Below are 21,969 nucleotides of genomic sequence, written 5' to 3'. Positions count from 1 at the left end.
AGATTTCTTTAAAGGAAAATTATTTATTAAAAAGTAGTATTAATTTTTATTTTATTTTATTAATTTAATATTTATTAAAAGTCCTTACCCTTTCATAAGTTGACTGGGAAAAGACTTTAATTTCAGTACATGTGTAACAGCAGCATCTGTACTGTCTTTGATAAACACCTCTTTTATTTCTGTCTCTCTCCACAGTGTCTCAACCGAGTGCTTTGGATGCAGATCGAAAATAATGCCACTGAATCAGCTGCGAAACTATCAGAGGAACACTGTTAAACTTCAATACGGGAATATAAAGAACAAACACAGACGATCTCACTAACTGGACCAGTTTATTCTGTTTGAGTACTGGATGTAAGTCTCAGATGACTGGGGCAATATGGCCGCATTGTGAATTAGCCTCAGAAGACTAGAGGATCCTACAGGATAAGCATCCACATGCTACTGAGAGGAACAGAGACACGGGAGGATGTCAACAGAGGCAGAACTTCAAGCAGATGTCAAACTCACTGTCAAGAAGGAGTCCAGAAGACGAGGTCAGTTTTAGAAGTTTATTTCTTCATTGTTTTGCTGAAAGTGCTGGGAGGGTGCTGATGGCCTTAGACATCAAACCAGTCTGAATGTCACTACATAACTAGTGTAGTTCAGATATAGCACAGTAAACCACACTGACACTGATTTTTCAGTTGCATTTTATTTTGCATTATGTGTACTGTGCTTACAGTGAGAAAAAAATATTTGATCCCCTTGCTGAATTTATATTGTTTTATATGTTTGCTCACTGACAAAGGAATGATCAGTCAATAATTTTAATGGTAGGCTTATTTGAACAGTGAGAGACAGAATAACAACGCATTTTAGAAAAAATTATAAATTGATTTGCATTTTAATGAGTGATATAAGTATTAGATCCCCTATCAATCAGCAAGATTTCTGGCTCCCAGGTGTCTTTTATACAGGTAATGAGCTGAGATTTGGAGCACTCTCTTAAAGGCATGTATAAACCTGTTAAACCTGTATAAAAGACACCTGTCCACAGGCTACAAGACCATTGCCAAGCAGCTTGGTGAGAAGGAGACAACAGTTTGTGCGATTCTTTGCAAATGGAAGAAAACTGTCAATCTCTCTTAGTCTGGGGCTCCATGCAAGATCTCACCTCGTGGAGTTTCAGTGATCATGAGAACGGTGAGGAATCAGCCCAGAACTACACGGGAGGATCTTATCAATAATCTCAAGGCAACTGGAACCATAGTCACAAAGAAAACAATTGGTAACACACTACGCCATGAAGGACTGAAATCCTGCAGCGCCCGCAAAGTCCCCCTGCTCAAGAAAGCACATGTACAGGCCTGTCTGAAATTTGCCAATGCACATCTGATTGATTTAAAGGAGAACTGGGTGAAAGATTTTGTGGTCCGATGAGACCAAAATCAAGCTTTTTGGCATCAAATCAACTCGCCGTGTTTGGAGGAGGAGGAATGGTGCCTGTGACCCCAAGAACACCATCCCCACCGTCAAACATGGAGGTGGAAACACGCTTTGGGGGTGTTTTTCTGCTAAGGGGACAGGACAGCTGCACCGCACCAAAGGGACGATGGACTGGCCATGTACCATCAAATTTTGGGTAAGAACCACTGAAAATTGGATAGTCCAGCATGACAGTGACCCAAAACACATGGCCAAGGCAACAAAGGAGTGACTCAAGAAGAAGCACATTAAGGTCCTGGAGTGGCCTAGCCAGTCTTCAGACCTTAATCCCATAGAAGAAGGTAGATGAAGGTTTGAGTTGCCAAACATCAGCTTTGAAATCTTAATGACTTGTAGAGGATCTGCAAAGAGGAGTGGGACAAAATCCCTCCTGAGATGTGTGCAAACCTGGTGGCCAACTATAAGAAACCTCTGACCTCTGTGATTGCCAACAAGGGGTTTTGGCAGCAAGTACTAAGTCATGTTTTGTGAAGGGGTCAAATAGTTTTTTCACTCATTATAATGCAAATCAATTTATAACTTTTTTTAAAAATGTGTTTGGTTGTGTTTCTATCTCTCACTTTTCAAATAGAACCAAGTAACAAGAAAATTGTGCAAATCAGAGTTTAATACTTGATTAAGAAATTTCTTTAATATCATTGTGCAAACAGTGAGCCTCTACTGTCTTTCATTTCACAATCAATTAAGGCAATTATTTATTAGACTCATTGTGTAGTTTCTGGACCATATTTGTCAACAATTTTTAAAAACTTTCTTGCTCTTCATGATTACTGTTTACCGATTTTTCAAAAATTTTCATTTTAAAGAGACTCGGAAGTAGAGGCAATATTTACTCACTCTTATGTGGTCATTCATGGTGTTCAAAACCTGTGAACAAACAAACAAACAAAAAAATCTGTGAAATATTAACACTGTACTTTTCCATATTCCAAAAAGAGACAAACAATCTTCATAACAGTAACATAAATCTAATGACTTATCTTCCAGATCTTCTGAATTCACATTATAGCTTTGGGCGATGCACAGACTGACATTAAATTAGTTATTTATTGATAATCATCTTGGCACGAGGCTCCACCTCAGTGCTGATATCTTATTCATGGTCAAACTTGGCAAATGAAAAAACACATCAGCACTGGTTCTGCCATGACATGTAACTACAGAAATTAGATCAGCTTGTAAATGATCACAACATGCACTTTTAAAACAAATTTCTTGTAAATTAATATTATAGGCTTATACTGCTTCACGGTAAGGCATGATTTGGAAGATGGATTTATGATACACTTGCTCATTATTTTAATTTTGATGACTTTGAATAAAAAAGCAAACCATGTAGCTTTAATAAAATTAACTTGACGTACATTTTTGTAAGAGTAGTTTGTGAAAATTAACTTTTGGTATGTATGTATTTGTCTATATTTGTATTTTTTGTTGTTGCTGTTGTTTTTAGTATTACTTTTAGTATTTTCATTAATTTTTTTTTTTTTTTTTCACAAATCAGAATACATTTCTAGGTTATGTCGTTACATATATTTTATTAGTATTGACATAAACTAATAGGTAATTTGCCCACAATACCAATATAATACTCACTGATGCATATGCAAAAATTAAAACTGTTTATGATTTAGTTTGAGCAAGGCTTTTCTTCATTATTCACAACTAACACTTAGGCTCAGCCATTTAACTAAAATTATTACTCGATTGTCATGCATAAGTGAAAGTATGTCTCCTTTTTTAAATACACCAAATGAAAATTTGAAACTAAAAATTGATACTTGTGAACTGACACATTTTGCATTTGAAAAATGCACTACACTCTTAAAAATAAAGGTTCTTTATTGGTATTGATGGTTCCATGGAGAACCTTGAACATCCATGGAACCTTTCAAATGCAGAAAAGGTTCTACATAGTCAAAAAAGGTTCTTTAGATTTGTTTATGTTCTTCAAAATGGTTCTTTTAAGAACTGTTCACTGAAATGTTCTTTGGGGAACCAAAAATGGTTCTGTGGCATCAATGCAAAAATGCCCTCATGGAACCTATACACACATTTAGTTTGGAAAAAGTAAAAATCTAGCTCAATATTTAGGTGATATCATGTGATGAGGTGCTTGGAAAACTGTCAAAGATATGAAGTCTAAAATGTTTGACAGTGATTATATGATTGTGTATGTTATTGTGTGTCTATCTGAATGGAGCTAATGAACTTTTAGGATAAAAACTCAACAGAGGAGAATAGGGAGATGAAAAGTGTCAGAATGGCTATACATAATGTCATTTCCTCATATAGGTGGCTTGTGTGTTTGTTCATGCAGATTATATTGTAAATGCAAAAACAGCTATAAATAGTGATAAATGCTGAGGTAAGACTTTATCTTTATGTTCTTCAAAATCTTTTTCTTGTATGACAAAAAACCGAGGTTTGCCATGGCTGCATGTCAAAGATGAATGTGCATTTTAATTTACTATTTTACAATGCTTTACTTTGTTCTGGCAAATATATATTACTGTACTCCACAAATAGAACTGCTTTACACCAGATAAGACAGAAATATTTAAAATCTTTTGAAAGAGTTAAAGAGTTTATTAAATGTATTATGATGGGTTTTTCTCCAGGTACTGCATTTTGTGTTCGAATTGAAAATACATGCATGCATAGTTGTCAGTTATAGTCTGGAAAGCTAATGAAATCTTCACCTCAGGATCAGAACTGTGAGAAATATAGCATAATTGTGTTAGATGCTGTTGTGTTGTGATGTTGTCTCTGATAAGAGATTCTGTCTACCTGTGTTCTGCTCTCACTGCCCATAAATGATAAATGAAATTGCCTCAACCTTGAATTTTTTCCATCTCCATAGCAACTGCTGCTTACCGACAGAAATCCATGTGAAAAGTGATTCAAACACACAGCTGTCTTGCAAGCGACACACACACACACACACACACAAACACACACACACACACACACACACACACACACACACACACACACACACACACACACACACACACATGCATGCATAGTAACCTATGGCAATTCTGGCTGAACCTCAAACTCGTAGTCAATGAGCCACAGCCTCTGAAATAACAGCAACAGAAATATCACTCTGGGTTGAGACACTTTTAACATATTCACACTTGATGAAACACTAAACGTGTGATAATGGATCAAAAAAGCTTGTTGACTGCAATTTAAAATGAGTGAAAAATGTCTACTTGGAAAAAAGGTCCTTTTTTGGTATTATTATAAAATGAGAAGCACCTTATTAAAAAGCAGATCATTTTCACAAAACCAGTCTTAAGTGGCACGGGTTTATTTTTAGCAATAGCCAAAAATAGGCTACATTGTATGGGTCAAAATGATCATTTTTCTTTTAATGCCAAAATTTTTTAGGATATTACGTAAAGATTATGTTCCATTAAGGTATTTTGTAAATTTCCTACCATAAATATATCAAAAAGTAATTTTTGATTAATAATATGCATTAAGAACTTAATTTTGACAACTTTAAAAGCCATTTTCTCATTTTTCTTTTATTCTTCAGTTTTTTTTTTGCGGCATCTTTTCTTTTTCTGACTTTTATTTTCATTTCATCTACTCTTTCCCAACTTTTAGCTTTTTTCTGTCCTTTTCTGTTATTTTTCTTTTGTCATCTTTTTTGTTCTTTTTCTGATTTCATTTCCTCTAGTCTTTCTAATCTTTTTTCTTTTATTTTTTAGTTTTTTTAGCATCATTTGTTCTTTTTCTAACCTTTCATTTCATCCAGTCGTTCCCAACTCTTGCCATTTTTCTGTCCTTTTCGTTTATTATTTTTTGTAAAAAAAAATTTTGTTTTCATTTTCTCTAGGTCTTTCTAATCTTTTTTCTTTTATTTTTCAGTTTTATTTCAGCATCTTTTCATTTTTTTTCCGACTTTTAATTTAATCTAGTCTTTCCCAACTTTAAGCTTTTTTCTATCCTTTTCTGTTATTTTTCTTTTGTCATCTTTTAAGTTCTTTTTCTGTTTTCATTTCCTCTAGTCTTTCTAATCTTTTTTCTTTTCTTTTTTTGTTTTTTGCATAATTTGTTATTTTTCTAACTTTTCATTTCATCCAGTCATTCACAACTTTTTGCCTTTTTTCTGTCCTTTTCGCTTATTTTATTTATTTATTTATTTATTTATTTTTTCATTTTTGTTTTCATTTCCTCAAGTCTTTCTAATATTTTGTCTTTTATTTTTATTTTTTTTTATTTTTCTGACTTTTTTTCATTTCATCTAGTCTTTCCCAATTTTTAGCCCTTTTCTGTTATTTTTCTTTTGTCATCTTTTTTGTTCTTTTTCTGATTTCATTTCCTCTAGTCTTTCTAATCTTTTTTCTTTTATTTTTTAGTTTTTTAGCATCATTTGTTATTTTTTAACTTTTCATTGCATCCGGTTGTTCCCAACTTTTTGCCTTTTTTTCTGTCCTTTTCGCTTATTTATTTATTTATCTTTTTCTTTTTTCTTTTCATTTCCTCTAGTCTTTCTAATCTTTTGTCTTTTTTTCTCACTTTCATTTTCATTTAATCTACATTTAATCTACTTTCTGTTATTTTTCTTTTGTCATTTTTTTGTTCTTAATTTTCTCTAGTCTTTCTAATCTTTTTTTCTTTTCATTTTTTATCATACATTTTTCTTTTTCTAACTTTTCATTTTATCCAGTCTTTCCCAACATTTATTCTTTCTTGTTTTGTATTTTTTCTGCATCTTTTTGTTCATTTAATCTGGTCTTTCCCATCTTATTGCTTTTCCTTTCCATTTTTCTGTTCAGTTTTTTCTTTTTTGCATCTTTTTTCTGTTTTCGTTTCATCCAGTCATTCTAGTCTTTTATTTTATATTAGACTGTGAATCAGTGATCATGCATGAATATGCATTTATCAAACTAGTTAATATTCATTTATGCAAACAGTCCAGATGTAGAGCGTGGTCAGTTGGTGACCTCTTCATCCTGAGCAGAGGCTCTCAAACCTCCTTTGACGGTCCTTTGATCAAATCAGAATATCTAAGTACTTAGTGACATCAATCTCCCATTGATTGATTTGATTGATTGCTTGATCTTTGCCTGATTGATTTCTTTGCCTCTTTTGACTGCATTAGTGTTACATGTGTTGAAATAATGTCATTTCCTGTTTCCTGTGTATTCTGTAGTCAGTTTGTAGTCTAATTTTTCATTGGCTCCCCCTTGATTAGTTCCCCCGAGTTTGTCAGTCAATGTTTGCCGTTAGTTTCATGTGCAGTCTTGTTCTCTTTGTTGCTCGCTGTTTCATTTGGACTTTTAATAAATCCCTTGTACTTAGATCCAATGAAAAACATGCTAGTGTGTTAATCATGCTAAAACATGTTAGCAAAAAACAAAAAACAAAAAAAAACATGCTAGCCACATGATAATCATGTTAAACCTGTTAACCCTGCTGAAAAAACCAGCATATGCTGGTTTTTTCAGCAGGGAATTGTGTTAAAACATGTTGATAATCATGCTAGCAAGATGCTAATGATGTTGGAAACATGCTAGTAACATTTTATCAACACAATAATCATGCTTAAAATGGTAACAACATACTAATCATGTTAGAAAACATTTAGAAAATTGTGAAAATTTAGAAAATTGTGTTAAAACATGCTAATAGCATGGTAATCATGCTAAAAACGTGTTAGCAGCATGTTAACAATATACCAATTTTATTAAACATGCTAATAACATGATAATCATGGTAAAAACATGCTTATCGTGTTAAAACATGTTAACAAGCTAACAACATGCTAATTATGTTAAAAACATGTTAACAACATGCTATCAATATGTTAATTGTTTTATAACATGCTAGCAACGTAATAGACATGTTAAAAACATGGTGAAATATACTTATTGTGTTGAAACATGCTAACAATGTGCTAGGCATGCTAACCATGCTAGAAACATATTAGCAACGTGTTAATTATCTTAAAACAACGTTAGCAACATGCTATCAATATGTTAATTGTTTTATAACATGCTAGCAACGTAATTAATTCTACAGCCTGTCGTCATTTATTCCTTACTAAAAACATACTAACAACAGACTAAATGCATTAAAGCATGTTCACAACATGTTAATAATGCTAACCATGCTAGAAACATATTAGCAACATGTTAGCAACATGCTAATTGTTTTCAAATAAGCTACAACCATGCTAACAACATGTTAATAATGCTAACAGCATGTTAGCCACATGTGAATCAGGCTATAAACATGTTAGCAAAATGTTAACAATATGTTAAGTGTATTAAAACATGCTAACAACATGACAATCATGCTAGTAACATGTAAGCAACATGCTAATCATGCTAGCAAAATGTTAGAAAAATGCTAATCATGCTAGAACCATGCTAACAACATGCTAATCATGCTAGCAACATGTTAGCAACATGCTAATCATGCTAGAAAAATGCTAACAACATTCTAATCATGCTAGCAGCATGCTAACAACATGCTAATCATGCTAGCAACATGTTAGCAACAAGCTAATCATGCTAGAAACAAATGCTAACAACATGCTAATCATGCTAACAAAATGCTAACAACATGCTAATCATGCTAGCAAACATGCTAATCATGCTAGAAACTTGCTAGCAACATGCTTACAATATGTTAAGTGTATTAAAACATGTTAACAACATGCTAATCAGGCTAGCAACATGTTAGCAACACGGTAATCATGCTAGCAACATGCTAATCATGCTAGCAAAATGCTAACAACATGCTAATAATGTTAGCAACATGCTAATCATGCTAGAAACATGCTAACAACATGCTAATCATGCTAGCAACATGCTAACAACATGCTAATCATGCTTGCAACATGTTAGCAAAATGCTAATCATGCTAGAACTATGTTAGCAACATTCTAATCATGCTAGGAACATGCTAATCATGCTAGCAACATGTTAGCAACATGCTAATCAAGCTAGAAACATGTTAGCAAAATGCTAAACATGCTAACAACAAATGTTAACAACATGCTAATCATGCTAGAAACATGTTAACAACATGCTAATCATGCTAGAAACAAATGCTAACAACATGCTAATCATGCTAGCAACAGGCTAACAACATGCTAATCATGCTAGCAACATGTTAGCAACATGCTAATCATGCTAGAAACTTGCTAGCAACATGCTAACAATATGTTAAGTGTATTAAAACATGCTAACAACATGCTAATCATTCTAGAAACATGCTAACAATGTGTTAGCAACATTTTAGCAACCTTTTACAACGTCAGGTTGTATCAGGTTAGCTAGGCTCTCTCAAGCCAGCTCAAAGTTTAGTCACTTTTCAGTGTTTCAGTTACAAGAAGAAAAAAAAGAATTTCTTAAAGACTAAAACTGGTTTTAATAAGGTTTGATGAAACATAATTGTACAATCTGTACATTGTAACTTTTTTATTTCTCTTCGGAACACTGTTGGCTGATTCATAATAAGCCATATTGAATATTCTGCATTAAATATGAGGCGTATCTGGTAATTTGTCTCTCAGGGGTTGAAAGGTCAATGAGTTTCTGTGTCAGGACTCCAAAATCTAAACAGCCTCTTGACAGATCGGTGCGTCTGGAGACTCTGGTCCTCCTCCCCATATGCTGCCATCTGTCCTGCTCTCACAGAACGGCTCAACATTTGACACACGCTCCTCTAGGAGATCCACTGATCTACTTTCATTTCAACACATCCAAAACAAAAAAATATTGAGCAAAGAAGTGGCTTACAGGAAAGCAGTTTCAGCTTCCAGAACACACAGTTAAGGCTTTAGAACAAATATCATGCCAATAAAATGCTCTAGTTCAAAAACAATGTTCTCAATGGGTCTAAGGTTTCTAAATGTCTGTTTTTATATACGGCAGAGTCCATGCCCTGGTCTGTTTTATCTCACGTTTAACTGGGTTTTAGATTCATTGCTGCACAAACGTAGGAAATAACATAGAAATATTAAATAGAAAAATAAATAAGACATTCTTGTCTTTTTCTGGCTGCACCTTCCTTTCTGTTTATCTCCCAACACCATTATCTTTGCATCTTAAAACAGAAAAGCAGAAGTACGTTCAACCCTTGGCATTGTATAAATATTAATGCAAGAAAATCTGTGCATTTTCCTGGAAGTACTACGCTTGACATTTTTATGGCTGCATTAATATAAACTTCAGATGAGTGCATTTTAATACCAACCCTAATTTTACAAAGACCTTTTTGCAAGCTATTGTCTTTATGAATCAGGTCACCATTTAAGAGGTAATTAATTCATGCTGTTTTCCATTCTACCTTTTCTCTAGAGTCATTTCAGTTAAATTATCATTTGATTATATGCTAACAGACTGTGCTATACATGATTAACAACTGTACTCTAGCAATTTGGTAAATTATTTGTAGAGCTTGTTGCATTAAGTTTGTTTGTATGTAACTGTGGACAGTGTTGGGAAAGTTACTTTTAAAAGTAATGCATTAGTATACAATTATGTTACTAAGTAATTTTTATGTAAAGTAATGCATAATTGTTTGATTACTTTTTGTCACAAAAAAAAGTTAGATTTTGGAAGCTTTGTTTTTGCTTATGGGTGGCTGGAGGAATCCGTCTTACAGTTTAGTAAATATTCATTTTTAACTTTTGTGAAAATAATTTTTGCAGATCAACCAAAATTATTGCATCTCAACTATGGATTTTCTTAGAAGGACTATATACAGTATGTGACCTTTGGTCCACAAAACCAGTCATAAGGTTAAACTTTACAAAACTGAGATATGAAAGCTCAATAAATAAGCTTTCTATTGATATGTGGTTTGTTAGGATAGGACAATATTTGTCCGAGATACATCTATTTGAAAATCTGGAATCTGAGGGTGCAAAAAAATCAACATACTGAGAAAATCACCTTTAAAGTTGTCCAAATTAAGTTCTTACATTGCATTTTACTAATCAAAAATTACATTTTGATATATTTATAGTAGGAATTTTACAAAAAATCTTCCTGGAACATGATCTTTACTTAATTTCCTAATGATTTTTGGCATAAAAGAAAAAACAATAATTTTGACCCATGCAATGTATTTTTGGCTATTGCTACAAATATACCCCAGCGACTTAAGACTGGTTTTGTGGTCCAGGGTCACATATATATTAACAAAATGCTCTTTAAAATGCAGAGATAATGTGCTTCAAAAACTAACAACAAACAAACTCACAATTCTGACTCTTTACTCAGAATTGCATGATACAATCTCACAATTTTGACTTTTTTTCTCAGAATTGCATTATTTAAAAAAATACATTTGGATCTGAAGATATTGCAGTAATTATTTCAATGAAAGCTGCAGTTGGTAACACTTCATTTTCCTTCAAATATATTCTGCATGTAGTAAGAGAAAATTAAGCAAAATTACATGCAAGTAACTCTAATCCAACCCTCATTGTAACCTTAACCATATAGTAAGTTGATGTAGTTTACATTAATACTACTCAGTGCTTAAATGTACAATTACACTGTAACTTATTAACAACTTGTTAACTTGTTAAATGTATAAAATCAATGTTTATCTATGTGTAGTTAGACTGTAACAACCTGTTACTTTTTATTTTGCGGTGGAAGCAAAACAGAATAGAAAATTGTAAACTCAGAATTCAGAGAAAAACGTAGCAATTGCAAGATATAAACTTAGAATTGCCACAATTCTGAGGCCATATCAGACTTTTCAGACAAATTAGACTTAAAAAAATAAAAATATAAGACATATTTCAGAATTTTTTTGCCGATATGTACTGAAACTATGGCAGTTTAGAGGACATAAACACATATGTTTTCCTGGACCACAAAACCAGTCTTAAGTAGCACAGGTATATTAGTGGCAATAGCCAAAAATACATTGTATACTGTAGTTAAAAATGATACAGTTTTGTTTTATGCCAAAAATCATTAGGATATTAAGTAAAGATCATGTTCCATGAAGATATTTTTTACATTTACTTCCATAAATATGTCAAAACGTATTTTTTAAATATGCGTAATATGCATTGCTAAGAACTTTATTTGGACAACTTTAAAGGTATCTCGAGCAAATATTGTCCCATCCTAACAAACCATACATGAATTGCAAGCTTATTTATTCAGTTTTCAGATGATGTATAAAGCTAAATTTACAAAAAATGACTCTTTCTCGTTTTGTGGTCCAGGGTCACATATGTACTTTAAAGTCAATCAAGGGGGTATTCCATTAAACAAGTTTACCAAATAAGTCAGGCTTATTTCAGTTAGTCTGACTTACTTTGAGCCAAATCAAGTGACAATAAGTCAGACTTAACTGAAATAAGCCTGGTTTATTTGGTAGAATTGTTTTATGGAACACCCCCCAGGTCATCTCTGATTGTTTTGATCATTTTTCACTTAACTTATATTTATGAACTGCAATTGCGGCGAAGAAACGCTTGCCATACAATGACATTGCACACTTGCACAAATACTCCATGCTCTACATGATTTTTCATCTTGACTGAATTGCAGTCTCACTCAATCTCTCTGTGTTGTTTGTGCAGGTCGCGATCGCAGCGAGCAGGCTCTGATTCAGCGCTTCAGGGGCGAAGGCGTCAGTTACAAGGCCAAGCTGATTGGGATTGATGATGTGACGGCCACCCGCGGAGACAAGCTGTGTCAGGACTCCATGATGAAGCTGAAGGTATAATAACAAGTCCTCAAAGAGCAGGAAGTGTGATTGCTTTACACAAGCTGTGTTAGGTTATGAAAGACAGCGGGACGATGCTTTGTTTTGCATGAGCTAAATACAAAGCGTGTGACATTCTGCCTTTGTAAATTGCTTTGGATAGAAAAAAAAATCTGGTGAATGAAAAAATGCAAATGCAAACAAAGGAAAGACATCTCATGGATGAAACATTAAATGCTTTTCTTACTTAGATTTTTTGTCTTGTTTCCAGCCAAAATATCTAAAAAATCTTAAATTAAGAAGGATTTTCTAGACAAGTAAAAATTATTTTCTTATTTTCAGTAAAAACAAGTCAAAATGAAGTGAGTTTTTTCTTAGAACAAGCAAAATAATCTGCCAATGGGGTAAGAAAAATAATCTTATTTCAAACAGAAAACAAGATTATTTTTCTTACCCCATTGGCAGATTATTTTGCTTGTTTCAAGCAAAAACGCACTTAATTTTGACTTGTTTTTACTGAAAATAAGAAAATAATTTTTACTTGTCTAGAAAATCCTTCTTAATTTAAGATTTTTTAGATATTTTGGCTGGAAACAAGACAACAAATCTAAGTAAGAAAAGCATTTTTTGCAGTGTAATGCTCTTAATAGCATGAAATGAAGGTTTTTCTTTTGGTGTCTTTGAGATCACTTGCTAGTGAAGGGTTTGACTTTAATCAATCAATCAAACACCTTTATCGATACAGCACTTTTAACAATACGGATGGTGTCAAAGCAACTTTACAGTATTAAATAGTGACAATAATGTTAATAGTGCAAAAGTTCCATGTTACAGCAAAGTCAGATTTGCAAAGGACTCATCTGGTTCCCAATGGCCGTCTAGGTGAGGAGTTCTTCACTGATGCTCTGTCTCTGGGGCTCATCTAGTTGATGTGGTCTCCGCTGACATTCAGGGCTGTAGAGGTCGTCTCTAGGTGTTGATCCACCATCTGGCCTGGGTCTGGTGGCTACAGTGACCTTGAAATAAGAACAAAACAGACTAATATTAGCGTGGATGACATTCTTCTTACGATGCAGGTGCTATGGGAAGTGTTCCTGGTTCCGGTTGACCCAATTAATGCAGCCTAACAATCCTTTAACGGATTTGGATTAAGTGTTAAGTGTAGGCCAGGTTAAAGAGATGTGTCTTTAATCTAGATTTAAACTGACAGGAGTGTGTCCGCCTCCCGAACAGTGTTAGGTAGATTGTTCCAGAATTTGATTCTGATATTCTATGTTTTATCAAATTGCCAGGTTTTTGAGAATGCAGCGAACGTGAGGGACTATAATGTGAGAAGAGCTCAGGTACAGAGGACCTGAACCATTGAGGGCTTATTAAGTAATTAGCAAGATTTTTAAATCTTTAATAGGGGGCCAGTGCAGTGTTGACAGAACCGGGCTAATATGGTCATACTTTCTTGTTCTAGTAAGAACTCTAGCTGCTGCATTTTGGACCAGCTGGAGTTTATTAAGCATGCAGAGCAACAAATAAAGCATTACAATAATCTATCCTTGAGGTCATGAATGCATGAATTAATGTTTCAGCATTTCTGCGTAAATTCGATATATTTTTCAAATCAAAAAATATGGTTTTGCAAATGGTAGAAATATGCCTTCCGAACTAAAGATTGCTATCGAATAGCACACCTAGGTTCCTAACTGGTGAGAAAGAATTGACAGAGCAGCCATCGAGTATTAGACAGTGTTTTAGGTTATTACATGCAGAGGTTTTAGGTCCAATAATTAACACCTCTGTTTTTTCAGAATTTAGCAGTAAGAAGTTACTCGTCATCCGATTTTTTATTTCAACTATACATTCCATTTTTCAAATTGGTATGTTTCGCCGGGCCGTGAAGAAACATTGAGCTGAGTATCAACAGCATTACAGTGAAAGCTAAGACCATGTTTCCTGATGATATCACCCAAGGGTAACATGTAAAGCATAAAAAGTGATGGCCCTAGTACTGAGCCTTGGGGTGCTCCATACTGCACTTGTGATTGATTTGATACCTCATCATTCACTGCCACCAACTGATAGTCAGATAAGTATGATTTGAACCATGCCAATGCACTTCCACTAATGCCAACATAGTTTTCAAGTCTATTCAAAAGAATGTTGTGGTCAATACTGCACTGCAAAAAATGTTTTTCTAGCTTAGATTTTTTGTCTTATTTCCAGACAAAATATCTACAAATTCTTAAATCAAGAAGGATTTTCTAGATGAGTAAAAATCCTTCTCTTGTTTTCAGAAAAAAACAAGTCAAAATTAAGTGAGTTTTTGCTTAGAACAAGCAAAATGCCAATGGGGTAAGAAAAAAACACCTTGTTTTAAGCAAAAATGCTCTTCATTTTGACTTTTTTTTTTTAAATTCAAGACAATAATTTTTATTGGTCTACAAAATGCTTCTTGATTTAAGAATTTTTAGATATTTTGGCTAGAAACAAGACAAAAAATCTAAGCTAGAAAAGCATTTTTTGCAGTGTGTCAAACGCAGCGCTAAGATCCAGCAGCCCTAATAGAGTTATAACCCTGATCGGATGATAAGAGCAGGTCATTTGTAACTCTAATGAGAGCAGTCTCTGCACTATAATTCAGTCTAAATTCAGTCTTTAACAAAACAGCAACAAACAAACAAAACAGCTATTTAAGTCAGCTGCAGTAAAGGCCTCAGCCAAGCATTACAAAGGAGAAAACCCAGTATTTGGTGATGTCTATGCGTTCCAGACTTCAGGCAGGCATCCCTGCAAAGGATTCTCAACAAAATATCAAAATTTTACATTTTATTTATGATCATATGTGACCCTGGACCACAAAACCAGTCATAAAGGTCAATTTCTTGAAATTTTGATTTATACATAATCTGAAAGCAGAATAAGCCTTCAATTGATGTGGTTTGTTAGGTTGTTAAGTTAGGACAATATTTGGCTGAGATGCAGCTATTTGAAAATCTGGAATCTGAGGGTGCTAAAAAATCTAATTATATAGAGAAAATCGCCTTTAAGGTTGTCCAAATTAAGTTCTTAGCAATGCATATTACTAATAAAAAAAAAACGTTTTGATATATTTATGGTGGGAAATTTACAAAATTCATGGAACACCTTTACTTAAAATCCTAATGAATTTTGGCAATAATATTGACCCATACAATGTATTTGTGGCTATTGCTACAAATACGTGCTACTTAAGACATTGGACAATGGTTTTGGGGTCCAGGGTTACATATTTATTTGTCCAACCATCCACACTTGAGTCTGAAAATAGAGGGACTGTATATAAAACGTTTGTCACTCCTAAGTATTTTACATTATAATTTTGTTCAACTACGTGAATTAAAGCTGAAAGTTGGTGGTTTCAAGGAGAGAATAGTTGAGCAAACATCTTCTTTCCAAACTATGCAGACATATTGCTAACAAAATGGGAATTTATCTTTACTGCTGATGTTTCCATTTGTGCTTGCTTTTAATTCTTCTTATCCTCATTTTTTTCTCTGTTTGTTGTGCAGGGAATTGCTGCTTCAGCGAGGTCGAAAGGGAACCACAAACAGAGAATTTTCTTGACTGTGTCTTTTGGTGGAATCAAGGTTTATGATGAGAGATCAGGGGTAAGAGTATTTTACATGCGTTTTCTAGTTTTATTAGTGTAAATCCTGGATCTGTTTAACTGTGATCCTCCTTGTTGTGTTGTGTTAAACACTACTTTGATTGTGAAATGTTTGAATGTCACAAAAATGTTAAATTGCTAAAATGTTCTTGTCTTTAAGTTAACTTAATTTTCACCTAAAATATAATATTATTTAAATATAATATATATAATATGATAATAAAATAAAATTTTATTTGAACACTAAATTTTAATATTCTTTAAACTTTAAAATGTCCATTTTTCTTAGTTTACTAAAAGGTTTCTTACAACATTCTACCCAGAGTGTAGATTTAATTAATGTGTAAAATCTTATGTTTTCTCTCAAAATTATAAGAACATTCATCAAGTAAAAATAACGTTCTGAGGACAAAGAATGTTGCTCTAAGAGTATTTTCTCTCAACATCATGTGAATGTATATAAAATTACTTTAAAAATGTTTTGTCCTAACATTTATTAATTTTTTTTAAAGACCTAACAGCATCAACACAGATGTTAGAGTATGTTTACATGCTGGGCCGCTGCTGGCCAAATGGGTGCCCTAAGCAGAAATTTACTTTTGTGCCCCCTCCCCCAAATATTACGGAAGTTATTTTTGGTCAAAAAGGTAAATAAAGAGCTAAATAGAAAGATCAAGAGCAAGAGTTTTATCGACAAAAAATAGTTACCTCCAATGGCTATGATTTTATTAATACAGTTGTCTGATTGATTTAATAATCTCAGAATCATACAAAAGGAAATTAAGCAGTTTTACTATGATAAAAACCATGGTTATCTGCCTTTTTATCTATCTTTCTATCATATCCATGCTTGTAAATTGTGTTTTATAGAATATATAATATTTGTATTTGTCTGTATTTTTTAAAATATATTTTTATTCTGTGTTTTTACACTGTACATGTGGAAGTTTTGACAATAAAGCAGACTTTGACAATAAAGCAGACAAGGGTTATGATGTCCACATATTTTTGTTGAGGAAATGATAGGAAAGATCATGTGGACATTTTAATTAAATGTTTGGTCAATATTAAACAAGGAATTCGATCATCATGTAAGTGTAACAACTGCATTTACCAGGCCTTTGGTGCCCTTTTCAGGCATTTCTATTAAAATTGTAATGTAAACTGTTAATTTTGTATTAGATTATGTATTTTAACACTGTTATTTAATGACACCATATGGTCATTATTAATCAATAATCATAATTGCCTCTGTGTTTTAATATAATGCATTTAAGTCATTTTGTTTACTTAGATCTGCTTATATTCATATTAAGAAAGATGCCTTAGTCGTGAAATTATTACCGACATTAAAACACTATCAACGTCGACAGAATAAAATAAAGTTTCACAGGATTATGAACGCACCTAAGTGATGCACGGGCTTCATCTCGGGCTTTTTTTTTCTTTCGTTTCTTGGCGCCGGACTGTTGATGTCTCTTTCCAGGACCAGGCATATTGTTCATCAATTATTATCATCATTTTTGGCCAAATAGGCAGCCGTAAACAGAGGTAAAGGCGCGTCGCTGCGCGTCATCACGTGTGCTTACTAGCCTACTCTGCGTTCACAGAAAAAGCAATATATAGCCTATGTTTATATTTTTGTTTATTTGTATATGTATATTATTAATATTAATTTATTATTATAATAGGCTATATAAAAACTAAAATAAATAAAAATAAAAATAATTGGATGGTGGCCCCCTGGGAGTTGGTGCCCTACGCAGACTGCGTACTCTGCGTATAGGGAGCGGCGGTACTGTTTACATGACAACAATTGTGCTAAAAATGCAAGTAGTTGGCGCCGTTGTCATTTAAAATGAACCACCAAAATGCATCACATTTTTCAGTTTTTATTAAAAAACGCTGTCATGTAAACACCCCCTTATTATAACTACTTGAAAAGTTGAAATGTACATTTTCAGTAGAAAATCTGTTAAATTAATTACACAAACCTTATTTCTAGATAGGTTGGGACATTTCGGAAAATGCTACAAAAACAAGAATCTATAATTGTTAAATCCCTTTAACCGTTAGTTAACTGACAAAATTACAAAGAAAAGATCTCCACTGTTTTCACTGACCTGGTGAATTTAATTGTTTTAGTGTTATGCATGCAACACACCTCTGTGTTACATTATTTTTCATTTTAATTATGCTCATGTGGTTTGGCAACTGCAATGTTTGCCTATTCTTGCTTTATACAAAACCCAAGCATATACTGTTGTGTTACATACAGAATGATGCTTGGCATTGACACAGACAATGGCATTTCAAACACATGGGTTGCATTGTTGGCAAAGATCGATTTCCCTTTAGATTTTTGAATGCATGAGGCTGCAACATAACAAAATGTGAAAAAAAATGACAGGGTCAAAATACTTTCTGAATGCACTGTTTATGCTATTCACACAACATGTGCATAGAACAGACTCATTTGTACTATGAGAAAAGGCAATGGTTGGTGAGTTCATGAAAACAGACTACGCTAACAAGAATGGCTATTTGCTAAAATTAAAATATAAGCAAACAGCATGCAAAAATGGTACAATATGACTCATTTTGACATATATAATGATGTGATCCTCAGGTTTTACAACACCATCACTCTGTACATGAAATCTCCTACATTGCCAAAGACACCAGGGACCATCGCGCCTTCGGCTACGTGTGCGGGAAAAAAGGCAACCACAAATTTGTGGCGATCAAGACCAGCCATTCGGTTAGTGTTCACACTTCTTAATATTCCTAACTTTAAACTGTTCTCATGCCGGTTAAAAGCTGCCACAATTTTCCTTTAACATCAGTTATCCTCTTGTAGGCAGAGCCAGTGATACTGGACCTGCGTGACCTTTTCACCCTCGTCTACGACATCAAACAGAGGGAGGAGTCTGAGAAAAAAGCTCAGAAGGACAAGCACTGTGAACAAGCCGTCTATCAGGTAAGAGCCAAACAAGAGTTTCTTCAAAAAAAATAAACTGGCAAAATGGTCACATTGTGCATGCGTTTCTACTGTCCAGATGCAACATACCAGACAGGACTGCCAGAAATCTCTCATAGAAAATAGAAAGCTCTGATAATGCAAGCAGGTGTTTTAAACAACTATTTCCTCTCAACTTATTGAGCCCCTCTCAAATGGATAATCCTGCCCCCAAGATAAATGTGAAAGGGGATTTTAATGATGAAATGGAATAGACAAATAACCCAATTGCCGGAAAATTCTTTGACAGAAATACAGGTGAAAAAAATAAATAAAACGAGGGATCACATATGCAAAATAACATGATCATTAAACATTAAACAGCATATTAAACTGCCTAACATTACCGAATGACTGTGAAGCTTTGAATATGTTGACTGAAGCAATCAACTGCATCTATCTTTTGATAATCAATCTGTATCTGATTCGGAAGTACTAGTAGTAGTATTCAACTGTTAATAAAAAAAGAATGCATGAAACTAGAACAAAACAGTCTTTCGACATTGAACGTTCAGATACAACAACATATTCTGGGGGCCATGAAAAATTTGTGAAAACAATCAAAAATGCTGGTGGTGGCTAGCAGCTTTTTTATAAATGCTGGTGGGAAAGAGTTAAAAAAATCACAATTGCCAAGTACATTGGCTTTCCAGCATTAATATTAGGTTAGTATAGCAGCTTTTTCTGCTAAGGACATTTATTTAACATTTTGACTGGCAAAGTTGACAAATTAGCCTAAATTGCTTTGAACTTCCTGTGCTAAAAGTGTGATGAAATTTTTACATTTGTTCACATTTGGGGGCTATATAATCGGTCATTTAGATGATTATTTCACTTTATTGTTATTGCTTGTCATTTATGTATTATGGCTGTTCTAACTTACCATAAGTTATAAATAACTTACCATAAAAATGCATAGTTCGTGAAGCAGTAGCAATGATTGTGTGCTTTTTTGGTGGTGGTATAACAGTAACTTATCTGTATTCATGGTAAAATTGTGTATCTAAGATATTTATAATTGGTGGCCTAAAACGTGTTTATATGATGTACACTTAGTCAGTTTTTTTTAATAAGTTAGCCAGTTTTGGGAAAATTTAACTGCATGTTAGCCTAAAAACTACTTTTCTTTTAGATTTCTATAGTAATATTATTCAACGCTCTGTCATCTGTTGCTCTGGAGGTTTTAGTTTCAAAAACTCTTTTCGGTAATTGTTTCTCATGGGGACATTTTTACCATTTACAGGGGGCAGTCGGTGATTTTATTGCTGTCCGAATCCAGAATGTCGGTGTTGTAAAAATCCAAGCTTTTGAGTTTACAAGAAGAAATTTATTCAAATTCAGTGTTTAAATTCTTTATGACCTCTGCTGAACAACGTACAGTAATTGTTGTACTTCGCTGTAATTTGCATGTGCATCTATTTCTGAAATGCTGGAAAGTATTTACAAGAACAATATTTCTTAACTGCTCCACTACAGCAAGTGGGAGCAAAAAGAGAAGAAAAGGCAGGTAATCTTTAGCATGGCAGAAGCAGATATGCAATACAATCTTAAAATGTTTTTCATAAATTTAACACTCATAAATAACATTCATAATGACTGGCCACAGCAGGTTTCCGGGATTGTAGGATCACAGAACTGTGAATAAATCGGCATCCAAACCCATGAGTTTTATCAGAGGAGCCATGTACATTTATTTTTACAAACATTTCACATGAGAAACAATTACCATCCAAATAGGGCTATAGCTTTAGTAAAGAGTTTTCTGTTTTGAACATAAGAATGCTTCATTTCTGATGATTCTCGGTTTCATGTTTCTTTTGGTTTGCTCTAATTTCGTCTTCAAAAATACACTGCTAATAATGTCTGTTTTTTCTTAATGGCTGACACAGACGATCCTGGAAGATGAGATTGATGATCCAGTGTATCAGGTGAGAGTTTGTCAATCTCATTTACCATAAACGTAACCTGATTTTACTAAGAACTGACCTTTTTATGATTTTATTATCATTTAACTCCTCCATTTAAGTGTTGTTGATATTTTTTGCAGTTGATGCTCACAGAACTTCTGTTGACCATTCAGTTCATTGATCTGCAGTCATGTTTTGTGGTTCTGTCTGTATGTTCAATGGAGAGTCCTAAACAGCCCTTCTGGATCTACTCTGATATGTTGAACCCAGTGCTCTCTCGCTCACACTGAATACAGACAACTTTAACCATCAGTTTTACATTCAGATTTATCTCCAATTAGAATCCCTAAGATGGAAGCACTCAAAATACCTTGGTTTTATTGCTCATTCATACCTTGGAGACAACATAACACTTTGAGAGCTGTTGGATTGCTGTCCATTTCACACTTAGACAACAGTCTGTCATTGCAATGTCATTTATAGCCAAAACACATTTCACACTGCAGGACTTGTATCACAGACAGATCTAGATATTTAACCTGCGACATGTCTCTTGGGCATAAGCGATGCATTGGTGCTTCTCACAGATCTTAGCAAAGGTCATTCGTGAAACCGGGCATTATTTGCCTTCGGTTTCAGGCTTTTGTCTCAATTAACTATCAGTGATTATGGCTTAGATTGTGTGTGATCAGCATTAATGGAGTTTTTAGTTACAGTATGTATTAACTTCTCATGTACACTACTGTTCAAAAGGATCATAATATTTTTTTTAAGTTTTAGTGTCTTCTGCTCACCAAGGCTTCAAGTATTTAATCAAAAAATACAGCAAGAACAGTAATATTGTAAAATATTATTACAGTTTATACCCATTTTCTATGTGAATAAGTAGTAAAATGTAATCTATTGCTGTTATCAAAGCTACGTTTTGAGCATTATTCCAGTCTTCGGTGTCAGTGATCCTTCAGAAATCAAAACAAAAAAAATCTGTTCCTTTTAACATTTTATTTATAAGCATACTAGAATAGAAAATTATTTTAAATTGTAATATTTCACATTATTACAGTTTTTACTGTGTTTTTGAACAAATACAGCTTTGATGAGCAGAGGACACTTCTTTTAAAAACAATCTTACTGATCCCAAACTTTTAAACTCCAGATAAAATATACATAAAACACTTTACAATAAGGTTCATTAGTTAAACATTAGT

At 33.6% G+C, this 21,969-nt stretch overlaps 1 protein-coding gene across 1 annotated transcript in view; it reads left to right on the top strand.

Moving 5' to 3' along the window:
• The first annotated feature begins 224 nt into the window (after positions 1-224).
• LOC141344033 (complement component C8 beta chain-like) overlaps positions 225-21,969 on the top strand; it is a 46,771-nt gene continuing 25,026 nt past the window's right edge. The window contains exons 1-6 of the mRNA XM_073848751.1: positions 225-536; positions 12,071-12,210; positions 15,738-15,836; positions 18,465-18,596; positions 18,696-18,815; positions 20,744-20,782. Of these exons, the coding sequence (XP_073704852.1) occupies positions 470-536; positions 12,071-12,210; positions 15,738-15,836; positions 18,465-18,596; positions 18,696-18,815; positions 20,744-20,782 (597 nt within the window). The 5' untranslated portion in view covers positions 225-469. The remainder of the gene's footprint in view (positions 537-12,070; positions 12,211-15,737; positions 15,837-18,464; positions 18,597-18,695; positions 18,816-20,743; positions 20,783-21,969) is intronic.

The sequence above is a fragment of the Garra rufa genome, chromosome 10, assembly GCF_049309525.1.
Source record: "Garra rufa chromosome 10, GarRuf1.0, whole genome shotgun sequence".
Taxonomy (NCBI): domain Eukaryota; kingdom Metazoa; phylum Chordata; class Actinopteri; order Cypriniformes; family Cyprinidae; genus Garra; species Garra rufa.
The sequence above is the reverse complement of the archived record's forward strand: the minus strand, read 5'-3'. Positions and strand labels throughout refer to the sequence as shown.